Source organism: Sminthopsis crassicaudata, chromosome 4 (genome assembly GCF_048593235.1).
Source record: "Sminthopsis crassicaudata isolate SCR6 chromosome 4, ASM4859323v1, whole genome shotgun sequence".
Classification (NCBI taxonomy): Eukaryota; Metazoa; Chordata; class Mammalia; order Dasyuromorphia; family Dasyuridae; genus Sminthopsis; species Sminthopsis crassicaudata.
Window position 1 is genome coordinate 26,314,266 of NC_133620.1, and position 13,243 is coordinate 26,327,508.

Here is a 13,243-nt window from a genome sequence, read left to right on the forward strand (position 1 = left end):
CCCCCTGCACTCCACTGACTCCAGAGGAAGCAGAAGAACAGGCTAGGACCAGGGAAGACTCAGGTAACATCAGTATAAATGCAAGTGTGAAAAGGGTCTCTTGTGGCTCCATAAGCAACTTGGATGAAGGTGCAGGGGTCCGACTGGCCAACAAATCTTCAGGCCCCATTTGTTTAGCTGCCGACCCTCCTGGCTACCTTCCTGTAAGCCTCTTTGCTGTTCAACCCAAGTCTTAGCTACTCCTGGAGCGGGGATTTCCATTGTGGACCCCACAGACTGAGGAAGACTCAATGGGCTGGGAATTGTTGTGAGGAAGGCAGCGTGGAGCAAAGGGCCCTGGGAATCCCCGCCATGTGGGGCCCCGTGGGCACAGGATGGCCTCGCTGGCCTTGGGCTCTTTCCTGCCCTAAGGCTGTGTGATTGTTTTTTGTATTTGTCTGTTTTTAAACTCTTATTTTTTAAACACATGCATAGATAGTTTTCAACATTCACCCTTGCACAACTTTGTGTTCCACCTTTTTCTCCTTCTCTACTCCCATCTTTTCTCCCAGACAGCAAGTAATTTAATATAGGTTAAACATGTGCGCTTCTTCTCTACATATTTCCACATTTATCTTGCTGCACAAGAAAAATCAGATCAAAAGATGAGAGAAAGAAAAGCAAGGAAGTAACAACAAAGGTGAAAATGCTATGTTGGGATCCATGCTCAGTTCCCACAGTCCTCTCTGGCTGCAGATGGCTCTTTCCATCTTAAGATCATTGGAACCCGTTTGAATTGTCTCCTTGTTGGGGAGGGCCACGTCCATCCAAATCGATCATCATATAGTGTTGTTGTTGAAGCATATAATGATCTCCTGATCCTGCTCCTTTCCCTCAGCATCAGTTCCTATCAGTCTCTCCAGGTCTCTCTGAAATCCTACTACTGGTCACTTCTTACAGAACAATAATATTCCATAATATTCATACACCATCACTTATTCGACTGTTGCCTAGCTATGGGCATCCACCCAGTATAGGCTGTGTGATTGTAAACAACCTCCCATGTGTCTCAGGAAGAACTGTCCTGTCCATTGGGCAGCAGGTGTCTGTGAAGCACCCACCGTGGGTCCGGCCCTGGGCTGAGGAAGCCCTGCTCTCCCGGAGCATCTCTGAAAGTGGAGGAGCCGACGTGGGCATGTGTACACAGAAAGTACACAGAGTGGGAGGCTTTGGCAGCCAAGGGCCTGGGAAAGGCCTCCTGGGAATGTGGCCCTGAGGTTCCCAGAGTCTGGGCTCAGAAGGGGAGCATCCAGGCAGGGGGGACAGCCAGTGCGGAGACTTGGGGGACAGAGCTCATGAGGGGCTGGAGTAGGAAGGTCAGTGTGCCCGAGGGCAACATGGGTGGATGCAGGACCGTGGAATAGATGGGCTCAGTGCCAAACATTTTGATGTGGATGGTTGGAGAGGGGAGCAAACGCTGGGACTGGCACTTTGCCTTGTTCTTTCAGCCCTCCCCCGCGTCTGTAGGGTTTGAGCAGGGAGTGACATCCTTAGACCTGTGAGCTTCACCCACTAAGCTTCATGAGAGGGGAGAGAAGGCCTTTAGGGTGGGATTGCAAGGACCTAAATGCTGGAGAATCAAACAGGCCCTGCCCTCAGGGTCCTTATATTCTTCTTGGGGGAAACAACACGTATGCAGATAAGTGAACTGGAAATTTGTCTGAAGTGAATTCAAAGTAATTTTTGGCCTGGGGAAGACCCTCCCAACTGGGGAGATCCATCAAGGCCTTGACTAGGAGAGGGTCTACAGGATACTTGGTAATGAAAGCCTGGAGCTAGGACAGTGGGCGTGGACAGGAGGAAACCAAGAGAGGAGACGTTATCATGAGAACAGTTTGGCCCTGGGGGACTAATAATCCTGGCCACAAAGAGCCTGGTGGTGAGTGGGCTGGGGCGAGGGAATACTGCCTTTTTTCTATACTCTGATCCATTATAAGCCAGTATTCCCTCCCCAAACCAGTACAGGCCTTTTATTCTTAATTGTCCCGATTTTTTTTCTTCTCCTTGTTAAAAAGTAATTTAGGGGATGAATGTAATATTTTGGTGTCCAGTAGGGAGAATCAAGCATTAATCACATCATAAGATTGTCTTTCCTTGTCTCTACTACTTTCTTGTGGGTGGAAGGGGAATCCAAGATGACAGCTGGACTAAAGCGAACCCCTAGGGGTGAGAGGGACCTGAGGTCAGCTAGGATACCTCGTCCTGAGCAGGAGGCCCCTTGCAGGCTTCCCCAGCCAGAGCTCATCCCACGGCAGTGGAGAGCACCATGATGGGAAGCTCCTCCCTGCTCCAGGAGCGTCCCTCACTGCTAGGAAGCGGAGCTGCTGTCCCCTTCTCCCCATCACTCCCAGTTCTGGCTCCCCTGTTGAAACCAAAGGCTCTTTTCAAGCCAAAGGTCACGGTCCCTAGCTCCCCGGCTTCTCTGTACAGAGTTCAGAGGGTGCCCTTTTTGCCTTTCTGCCCTGTCTTCTGCCCATTTGGAGTTCAGCAAATCTCTGTTAGTACCGGCTTCCATCGATATTTGTGAAAGGCCCCTGCCCAGTGCTGGGTACAGAAAGACGGGGGCCACACGCCAGCGGTCTGTCCGGGCTCGGGAGCCCTTGCTGACATCTCTACTCGAGGCTGCTGCCAACCTTTCCAGCTCCCTTAGAGGGTTTCTCGGGGATCACTGTTTTTAACATGAGGGACGTTGTGCAAAATCTGGGAGTCCAGTGGGCCCAGGGCTCCAGGGAGAAGTATCGGACAAGAGCGGTCGCCGAGGGCTCCCCCACCAGGGGTGAGGGCTGGCTCTGCTTGGCCGCTGCCATTGGAGGCGACGCTCACGATCACCCCGGCCTTCAGAGCTGAGCAACCACTGAAATGGGGGCTGAGCCACTGGGCAAAGAGCTCGCCCCCGTCTGGTCGTGACCGTCACTGTTGTCTGGCCCTTTCTTTCGCACTCAGGCCTGGGTGCAAGGTCAGGGATTAGTGTTCCCATTTCTCAGATAAGAAGATTGACTGGTTCACAACTGGACTCAGTGTCACGCTGGTCAGGGTCCCAGTCTCCTAACCCTGAGTCCCCATTCCTCCGAGTGGGCCCTGGCACTCCTGGGCTACTTGCACATTTTACAGGCTCAGTCTCTCATGCTTTTGATTGTTCTTGTTGACTCCGATTGACTTTGGCTTCCTTGGTTGTTGACCGATTGGTGCTGACTGGCTCCCTCCAAGTTGGCCACCGTGTGCAAACCCTCCTCTGCCAGCCATGGAAGCGGCAGGCCTGGAGCCAGGGCACGCTCACATTTGGTGTTTCTCAGCCGGAGATGGCGGGCTCCCCATTCTTGGAGGGCTCATCCTCCATTCCTGCTCTCTAAAATTAGCATCACGGGTTTAAAACTAGAACCCAACTCCGTCCCCATGGGCTCCCTAAGAACCTGGGGGGAATCATAGACTCCTGAGCCAGAAGGCATCTCGGACATGCTCCTCGGACACGCTCTGGGCCGTCCCTGACTGGCCCCCACCCTCTCCTGCAGGATTGCCTGGAAGGAGGGGAGGCTCTCGGGTGCTGGGAATCCGGGGCCTTCGCCCCCGAGAAGCTGGGTCCTGGCTTCTGTTCTTCTTATATGACCTCGGATAGTTCCTAGCCATGCCGTGAATATGACTGGCCCGAAGGAGCCATCCAGCCTGGCTGAAGGGTCGTCCGGCTCCTGTTCCTTGGGTTCTCACGTGCCCTGTTAATGTGTCTCTTTCAGATTACTAACCCATCTCATGGAAGAGACCGTGAAGACTCTCTCGAGCGGTGTGAAGAGTACGTTACTAGGCAATCTAGGCCACACCACACCGACAGGATCCTCTTGGTCCATTCGGCACCCTCGTCAATGCAGAAACGCTCTCCTAGCCCTGTGCTCAATCAGTCGACTCTCAGGGAAAGGTAAGGCTCTTCTCCCTCCCGGACCAGGCTTAGAAGGGGGGCTTGGGAAAGTCTCCTACCTCTCTGAACCTCCGTTTCCTCCTCTGTCATTTGTGGGGAACCGAGGCAGCATTCTGGAAAGGACACTGGGGTGGAATTTAGAACATCTGCGTTTGGGTTCCAGCCCTTCCTCTTAAAAGCTGTGAGACTGGACAAATCCTCCAGCGTCCTTGGGCCTCAGCAGCCTCACAAGATCACCCTAAGGGGGGAAATACTCTGAAAATATAATTAGGCACAGAGCCACATGCTCTTAGCGCGGGCGTCACCTCATCAAGGGCAGGTGATTATTTCTCTCACAGGCCTCCACTGGCAAACGTGCCTAAGCAATGGTTGTTGGGGGGGGGGGGGATTTGGCTGATGGCTTCCCAAGTGTGGCAGAGTCAGGGGCCCGCATGGGCTAGAGCTGGGGAGGCCTTAAGTTCCTCCTGGGTAGCAAATAGTAAAGTGCTGGGAGTCCTCCCCGCTGCTTTAGGCCCCTCCGTCTCAGCCAACTGGGGACCCACGGGCCCTCTAGTCTCAGAGACCTGAACAGGAGTCCTCTGTACAACAAGTGGCCCCCAGGCTGCTGCCCTTGCAGATGACCAGGGAGGAGGAGCCGCCTCTGGGGCTTTTGACCTTCAGCTCTGCTTATTGTGCCTTAAATCTTCAGCTATCAGATATTCCTACCCCCCTCCCCCCCAAGGGAAGGAACTCCCTGCCCAGTTTATCAGCTGATTCCCAGACAGACACAGACGGACTTGTCCTGAATGGCCTCAGGGTCTTGTGGGTAGGGGCTCAATCCTGCTCTATTATGGAAGCCAGCCGGGTTAGTGAACTTACTCCTCAAAAGGCCCACTCTCCTTCAGGGGGTAAGGCAGGTAGCCTTCACACCTGGGTGATGGGCGGAAGTGACAAGCCATCAACATCCTTTTTGTGACTTTTTTTCCGGCCTGAAACCCACATGGCCATAGACCCATGAGATGCTGGAGCTGAAGAAGCTCATAGATCCAGGAACATTTGAATGCTGGACCCAATCTGAAATGAAATGGCCTTAAACTAAGCACCTACTATGTGCTAGGCACTGTGCTAAGCACTGAGGATACAAAGAGAGGCCAGAATGTGAGCCCGGATCTCAAGGAGCTCAAGGAGCTCAACACAATCCACAAACATGGGCACGAACAAGCCATGGAGAAGGGAGAGTGGAGATAGCCCGGAGAAGCCAGCAGCATCGAGCATGGTCAGGAAAGGCTTCCTGGACAAGTGGAAGTTGAGCTGGGACTTGAAGAGGGCCCGGGAGGGCTTCGAGGCGGGGGGCACGGCCAGAGATAATGCCTGGAGTCTGGAGGCTAGGCAACGGGTTTTGGGGGGGACACGGAGCTTGAACGAACCTTAGAATCATTCAGTGGATGAGAAGCTTAAGCCCCAGAGCTCAGCTGAGTTCTCCCTTCAGTCATCTTTGGCAATTGTTGCATTTCAAGGGAGATTTCAAAATTGCTTTGATTTGTTTTTCTGTGATAGAGTGAATTTTCCCATGGTTAAAAGAAAAGCTGAGCAGACACCCCCAGTCAATCAGATAGCATTTATTGAAGGCCTCCTGTGGGCCCGGCACCGTGCAGCAAAGGCCCTTCTGCCGAGCCCTCAATCCTCCTGGCTCCCGGTGGCCGGCCCGGCCAGCTTCTGGAATGTCCGAATCAGGAGAAGGGCATTGGCCCCAAGGCCGTCTGGAGGGGAAGGGAGGGAGGAGAAGAAAGGAAAAGGAAGGAGAGGAAGGGGGAGGGAAAGCCACCCCAAGGAATGACTGTTCTCAAAAGCAGCTCCCCAGACCTCGATTAACACAAGCTGGAGAAGAAAGGCAGTGGTCTCGACTTTGAGTCAGAAGAGTGGGCCTCCAGGACACGCTGCCTCTGCCCTTCACTGCTTTGGGAACTTGGCGAGTCCCCTCTGGGTAGTGTCATTGTCTGTAACTTGGCGGGGGGAGGGCTATAACAGGCCCTTCTGGGACAGAGGGGGTTGTGTGTGTCAGGAACACTTGCTGGAAGGCAGGAGAGCTGGCCCAGGTGGGCCCCCTCCAACGGCTGGGCCCCCTCTGGGAGCCTGAGCTTCCTCACCCATGAATGGGCCCTTGTAAGCAGACGCCTGTGCAAAGGGAGCAGGCGATCTTCTCCCTCGCGTCACTGCCGGACTCCGTACTTCTCGTGGCTCTCTGCATGATCCAGAGCAAACAGGAACGCCTTCTCCTGGGCACCGGAGGACTTCGCCCCCGGCCCGGCCCGCCTGTCTGGTGCTCCCTTCCCTCTGTGTCCCCTGGAGAGACACTGGTCTTTCACTGCTCCCCACATTTTGCTTCATCTCTCATCTCCAGGCTTTTGCTCTGGCCGTCCTTCACGCCTGGTATGCCTTCTGAACCCCTCTGCTCTTAGCCGCCAGTGTTTCCTTTAAGATTTGGCTCAAGTGTCACATTATACATGTGTGTAAAAGCAATTTCTCCTCAGATGCCAATACTTTCCCCCCAGAATCATTCTATATGTGTACATATATGTACTTGTACATATATGTCTATGTGTCTGTACATATTGTGTCCCCAGTACAAAGTAAGCTCCTCGAAGAGAGAGGCAGTTTGACTTTTATGTTTGTGTTCCCCGGAAACTGGCTCATAGGAAGTGACTAATGCTTCTGGGTTGATTTGCTCGTTGTCCACAGTCTCCTGTGTTCTTGGCCGGCCCTTCAGGGGGGTGCTGTTACTGGGAACACTGGAACCTCCTGGAGAAGAGAAGGGTGGGAGTGGGAGCAGTGAGGTCATTCCTCACTCAGAATAAAGCCAGAATCTTACATTTAATGCCAACCTGAGAGCTGGGATGGGGCTGCTTCGATGATGCTTGAGGGCTGAGTCCTGTTCATTTTTTTTTTTTTGCATCTCTATATCCACAACACCTTGCAAAGATCCTGGCACATAGTAGGTGCTTCATGGAACATAGTAGGTGCTTCCTAAGTGCTTATGGCATTGTTGAGTTATGTAAAGATGAAACATTGCTTTTTTGTTTCGATTTCTAAAAGTCTGTGATACTCAGAGATGTCAGAATTTTATTTATCTACCATATGGCAGACTTCACATGAAGTGTGTGTGTGTGTGTGTGTGTGTGTGTGTGTGCGTGTGTGTGCGCGTGTGTGTGTCTGCGCCTTACAAGGGACTGCCTGTATTTTAGACCAGAATTTAATTTTTTTTCCTCTTCTCAGTAAACAAAAAAATTAATGTCTTTAGTTGTATTACCAGGGAAGGAAAAATGGTTTTGTCCCATTGATTGTGCCTCAACTTGGCTGGCATCTTTAAAATGAATTATAAGCCATTTTCTGATTAATCTGTCTTTTTTTTTTTTTTCTGAGGCACCGAGCAATACTTCCAAAGTGTTTATATAATCTATTAGAATCGATAAACAATTTAAACTGATGCAGCTGTCGAATGTGTCTGTGTCCCCGGGAAAATTGGAAGTATGACAGAGAATGCACGTATAGAAGTTAGTTTATTTTGTTGATCTGGGCAAACGAGGACTGAAATCCAATGCGCTCTGCTGAGGTGCTGCAGGAAGAAGCTGACAGTGTCACCAAACACAAAACCCAGAGGTCGCGATTGCTTTTAAAATTCTTCTTAGCGATTTTTGGCAAATGCAAATCCGTGCCCTTAATGAGCAGAGGGCTTCGCTTCAGTCCCCTTTTGGGAAATCTATCCACCTGAAATCAATATGAAGAGATCAGATTTCAGAAGCTATTTTTTCCCTAAGATGATTTGAAGTAGTTCGAATATTAATATTCTGATTTAAAATTTGGATTAGGCTTTAGAATTTTTTTAAAAATTAGGCATTTAAACATTAGGAAAATTCACTAAAAAGAAGCTGAGCCTCTCCATGATCACACTTGGAGGTTTGGAATTTTCCAAATGAGGATGTGAAGGGTTCAGGCCCTTCCCTAGCATCCCTAGCATCCCTTATCCCACAGCGCAGACTAGTGGCTGGATTGTGGAGGAGAGCCACGTCAGAGCAGCTTAGCTTCAGCCCCAAGTTCCAAAATCCAAGAATGCCATTGCCATGGGTGCAGCAACACCCCCTTTCTCACACTGATAGGGGATAGCCTAGCAAGAGACCTAGCATACAGTAGGCACTCAGCACACGTTAGGTAAATGGACTTTACCAAATTCTCTTTTATAAATCAATTATTAATTTGGCTGATTTACAAATGGATTACTGGCAACTGCCCTGGTAAGAAGATTAATTTGTGATTTATCATCTTCCTTTTTAATGTGCAAATGTGTGTGCATTTGAAACATGGCATGAATGAAATATGCAAATTGGTCTCCAGTAAAAAGGCCCCAAATTAGAAATCATGAATGGCCTCAGCTTTTTCCAGACTGAAGGCTGAAATGAGTGATGGCCTAGCTCCTCTGTGTCTCGGGCGATCGAGCTGGCCGGGGCAGGCTCCCAGTCACCCAATTAGGAAGGGGCAGGACGTGTCTTCCGAATCCAGATCCGATGGCCCGGGCCCCATCGCCACACCCACACCATCGGGATGATAGACACGGATGGAGTACGTGTGTGAACAAAGCGAAAGGGGAAACCTGCTTGGTTCGTTCAGGGAAGTAGTAAAGATGGCTTATTTTATTCGATGCCATAGGTGAAGTAAGCAGGAGGCAAGGTCTTCAGCATCCTTTGGGGGGGAAGTTCAAGTGCATCTTTTTACTTAATGTGCGGCTCAGATTTGCAACCACATGAGATCCCAAGGGCCAGATCAGACTCACTGCAGTCAAAGGTCCAGACGTGTTGACTCCTGGCAGTTCGGTGACCAGGATACTGCATCTCTCCTCTCTGCCTTCCTCCTGCTTAGAGTCCTCACCCCCTCCTCTTGGTCTGCCTTCAGGACTCAGTCAGCAAGTTCTGCCAGGGGCCTTCCCGAAGCACTTAGCATGGGCCAAGCAGGCGATCGTCACTGGGGATACAAAGAAAGGCACAAGCAGGCCCTGCTTTCAGGGCACTCTGACAGCCGGGGGAGCCTGGGACGGGGATAATGGGGGAAGGGCCAGAGAAGTCTGCCTCCAGGGGACTTGGAGGGCCTGCCTCGTGCCACACGATGCTGCCAAGGTGACAAAGGGCTGCTGATGCCATCGGGACGTGATGTGGGAAGCTGCCGGAGCCTACGAATGGGCTTCCGGCTTGTGACATGCTCAGACCTGCACATGGGAAGGTCCTTTCGGCAGCTGGTATGTTAGTTCAGGCCTGGGCCGATGGGGCCTGGGCCAAGATGGTGGCTGCCTCCAAGGCGTGTATGAGAGTGATTGGGAAGGTCAAATTGGCGGGATTGGGGGGGGGGGACAGGTGAGGGTGATGGCACAGGGACGCAAGCCTGGGTGCCTGGGAGGATGGAGGATGGAGGGGGAGGGGAAGGAAAATGTTGTATGGAACACGTTTCCAGTTAGAGGTGTCCAGTGGGGAGTTAGAGATGTGGCTCCAGCATCAGCAGAGGGGCTGGGTCTCACTAAGTGGGTTTGAACGTCATTAGCGTAGGGATGCTAGTCTGATCCAAGGGAGCCGATGGGATCACCAAGCAAAATAATATCGAAGAGAGGGTCCAAGGCAGAGCCCTGGAGACCCCCACAATTAGCAGGCTGGGCCCGGATGACAATCCAGAGACTGAGGAGGAGTTCGCCAGCTCCCACCGTCTACCTCATTCAGATACCTTCCATCTACTCTATATCTACCTGTAGAGGTTCATAAATGCTTCTGTGCCTAACTCTATATTGTCTGTCCCACTTTCTGAGATGAGGGACTTTTTTTTTCCATTCTTTGTATCGGTGCTTAGTATGATGGCTGGAACACAGGAAATGCTTAATATAAATGCTTGTTAACTGACTGCCATGCTTGGCACATGGTTGGAGATTGGAGAATCTCTGCCTGAATTCTCCAGGGAGGGGGCTCTCTTCCCCCACGTCAGCCCATTACCCTTTTCTAGAGATCTGGTTGTACAAAATGTGTCTTTACATCAAGTACAATTCTGCCTCTCTACGATTCCACCCATTGCCCTCTTTGGCAAAGCAGAATATGTCTTTTCCTTAAATAACAATATTAGAACTGATCATTCAGTAGACATTTCTTAATGTACCAGGTGCTATGCTGAGCATGCTGGGGATACCAAGAAAAAGCCCTTGTCGGGCCCTCAAGATGCTGCATTCTAATAGGATATACAAGATCGAGTTCCTTTCATCTGCTCTGGATACCTCTTGTATTTACGTCATTATTTATGTACATATTTATGTATTTAGGGACTGGGCTGTTAGCTTTCTCTGTGTGCTGGTCTCTTAGCACAGTGATTGGCACACGATTAGCATTTAATAAATACTTTAATGTTTATAGGCAGTAGGGAAGGACCAATCGATAAGGAGAGGTTAAAGGTTAGAGTCGGGGAGAATGACATGGGGGCACTCTGCTGGAGAAGATGGGATCATGGGTACACATAGGGGTTGACCTTGACCAGCAGAATGGCCACCTTATTGTCAGCAATTGTAGGAGGAGAGGGGGAGGATGTCAGAGCAATGGGAGATGAGATGAGGGGAGAAGAGGAATTCTCTAGAAGATCCCAATTGGTTGTTAAAGTATAAGGCATCATGAGAAATGGAGGGGGAGACAAGGTTTTGGAGAAGCTGCTGTGGTGAGTGAGATGGGGAAACAGGAGGAGATTGCCTTGTTATGGTGAGGGCCCACCTGGAGACTTTATAGTGGATCTGGTCAGAACGGTCTGGTGACTTCCTCCCGTTCTAATAAGCAGTATGCGAAAGAGTGAAGGAGGTAGAGGATGGGAGTCATCCAGGGTTGGAGCTTGCCAGGGCATGGCCAGCAAGAACAGTGGTCCAGATTGAGAAGAGAAGGGGGGAGGATTTGGTGCTGTACAAAGGTTAAAGGGTAGAGTTAGAGGGAGTCACATGGACAGATGGAGAGAGAAAGGATTATGAGCACGAAAGTAGATGGTGAGACCATCGCTGTACAGAGATGGATTAGAGAGCTGAGGTCATTGGGATATTGAAAGAAGGTAAAAGCGTTCTTGAAGTTCCCCTCAGGGAGTGAAGCAGTCCGCTAGAGAGGAAAACTGTGAGCCCAGTATTGAACTCATTGAGAAAGGAGGGAGAACGTGCTGAGGTCGGTAGACAGTGGCCAACCGTGGCTGCCAAGCGATAGTGTCACGGAAGGGCAATGGGGAGCCAGGGATGCTCGAATTGGGAGCATGAGTGAAAATAGAACTAGTGCTAAAGAGGGTGGCAAGGGAAGCTGGGGCCTCTGGGAGAGCTAGGTCCCAGAAGGGCAAGAAATGGAAAGAGTGAGAAAGGTGGAGGATGCAAAGAAAGGGCTCATTGTGGAGCCGGCGTCCCAGAGGGCATAGCAAAGGAGCAAGCGGATGTGGGATGGGACCTTGTAGAAGAAAGTTTGGGAAGAGCGGACAGAACTGGGAGTCAAGAAGATCTGAATTCAAATCCTGCCTCAGACACTTAGTTCCTGTGTGACCCCAGTCAAGTGACTGAAATTCTCAGCACTGTCTAGTCTTCTGTAAAATGAGGGAAAACAATATCATCTCCCCCAGGGTTATAGAGTGCATCAAATGACTTTCAAATAGATTTTGGAAGTGCTAGATATTACTGTTATTGTTCTAAGAAAGTCAGAGACCCAGTGTCACTGGCAGGGGGAGGGTGCTGATCATTGGGCAAATTGGAGGGCCGACAAATACAGGTGCTTCGGAGGTCCCCAGTCATCAGCTTGTGTCCCAGCAGCCCTCACGTGCCCGGCCCTCCCATCATCACTGGGAAAGGCCTGGCACAGTGTGGCCTCTGGCTGGGAAACCTCCAAGGGAGGAGGCCAGAGGTGGTTTGTCCCAGAAGCCTCTGGGGGCAAGGAGCTTGGTCAGCCAAGTCATGTCCTGGGGCCAGGCCAGGGGCAAACTCCTTCCTCCTTCAGCTGATGCTGGGACTGCATGGACCCTAGTGCCCGTCCCCACTCTACCCTCTCCTGGATGCCTTTCAGTGCCCTTATCTTTCCTAAAATCTGGCTCCCGGATCCAAACCCAGTCATCCAGTGACAGCGAGCCTCTCCTTCTGAGCACTGAGTGTGGCTGTTCCTCACTTGCCAGGTCACAACTGACTGATTTGACTGGCTCTCCCAGCCCCTCCTGCCATACTGACCACTACCTCCCAGAGGCTCTGCGGCTTCTGCTCTAACTTGTACCTAAGTCTCCCTTAGTGGGGAGCCCTGCGTCCCACGGCGGTCTGTGTCAGTGCGAGAAAGTCGTATGTACGGCCCCCTGGGCCTACTTCTCTCATTGGAAGTCAGAACAAGACTTCCCTCGTGTCACCCCTTCGAATTCTTGCCTAGCTGAATGGCTCCCCCATTCAGTAATATTTTTTTAATAAATAATAAAAATAAAAATAAATAATAATAAATTTAAAAATTGATTAAAACCCAAATGGAGGAAATTCATCTGAATTACATTTTGTTTTTTGAAATTTTCCCCAGCAAATTCTAGGCTTTTTTGAATCTTTTTGGATCTTAATTATACTATCGGTTGTGGAGAAGGGGTTGGGAAGGAATAGCTGTCTGTACTTGGGAACTGGAAAGGGCTCCCCACCGGTCTTCCTACCACGAGCTTGTCTACAAATAGTATCTCTTGTCATTTGTGTCTGCAGATATCATTCAGATTGGTGTTCACCTGCAAACTCAGATGAAATACATGAGCGGGTAAAAAATGTATTGAAATCACACGGGGCTCATCAAAGATGTCTATATGTAAGTGTAAGTTTCCTGGGAGCTTGGGATTTCTACAAAGCACAGGTAACGCGGGTGTGAGGATGAAAGTCTTGAATTGTTTTTCTATGTTATTTCCATGCTATTTCTATTTTTACAATTTCTGTGGATTGGCCCACGGTAAAAGCTTGATGAATACTCGGTTGCTCACTCTATTATCTGTCTGTCTCTCTATCCATCTCTCTGTTCATCCATCTCTCTATCTCTTCATCTGTCTTGTCTGTATCTCTCTATCCCTTCATTCATCTCTCTTGTCTGTTCATCCATCCATCTATCTCTATCTCCCTATCCATCTTTCCATTCATCTATCTCTCTCTATTCGTTTATTTCTCTCTCATCTATCCATCCATCTCTCTATCCATCTCTCCATTCATCTAGCTTGTCTGTCCATCCACCTCTATCTCTCTAGCCATCTTCTTCCTGTCCATGTTTCCATTCATCCATCTCTCTC

At 50.4% G+C, this 13,243-nt stretch overlaps 1 protein-coding gene across 12 annotated transcripts in view; it reads left to right on the forward strand.

Annotated features, from left to right (window-relative positions):
- The window catches only part of SPATA6 (spermatogenesis associated 6), a 131,800-nt gene that overhangs the window by 87,105 nt on the left and 31,452 nt on the right, over positions 1 to 13,243 (forward strand). For all 12 annotated transcript variants that reach the window (XM_074265991.1, XM_074265994.1, XM_074265992.1 and 9 more), the window contains exons 10-11: positions 3,768 to 3,946; positions 12,675 to 12,780. In XM_074265991.1, coding sequence (XP_074122092.1) covers positions 3,768 to 3,946; positions 12,675 to 12,780 — 285 coding nt within the window. The remainder of the gene's footprint in view (positions 1 to 3,767; positions 3,947 to 12,674; positions 12,781 to 13,243) is intronic.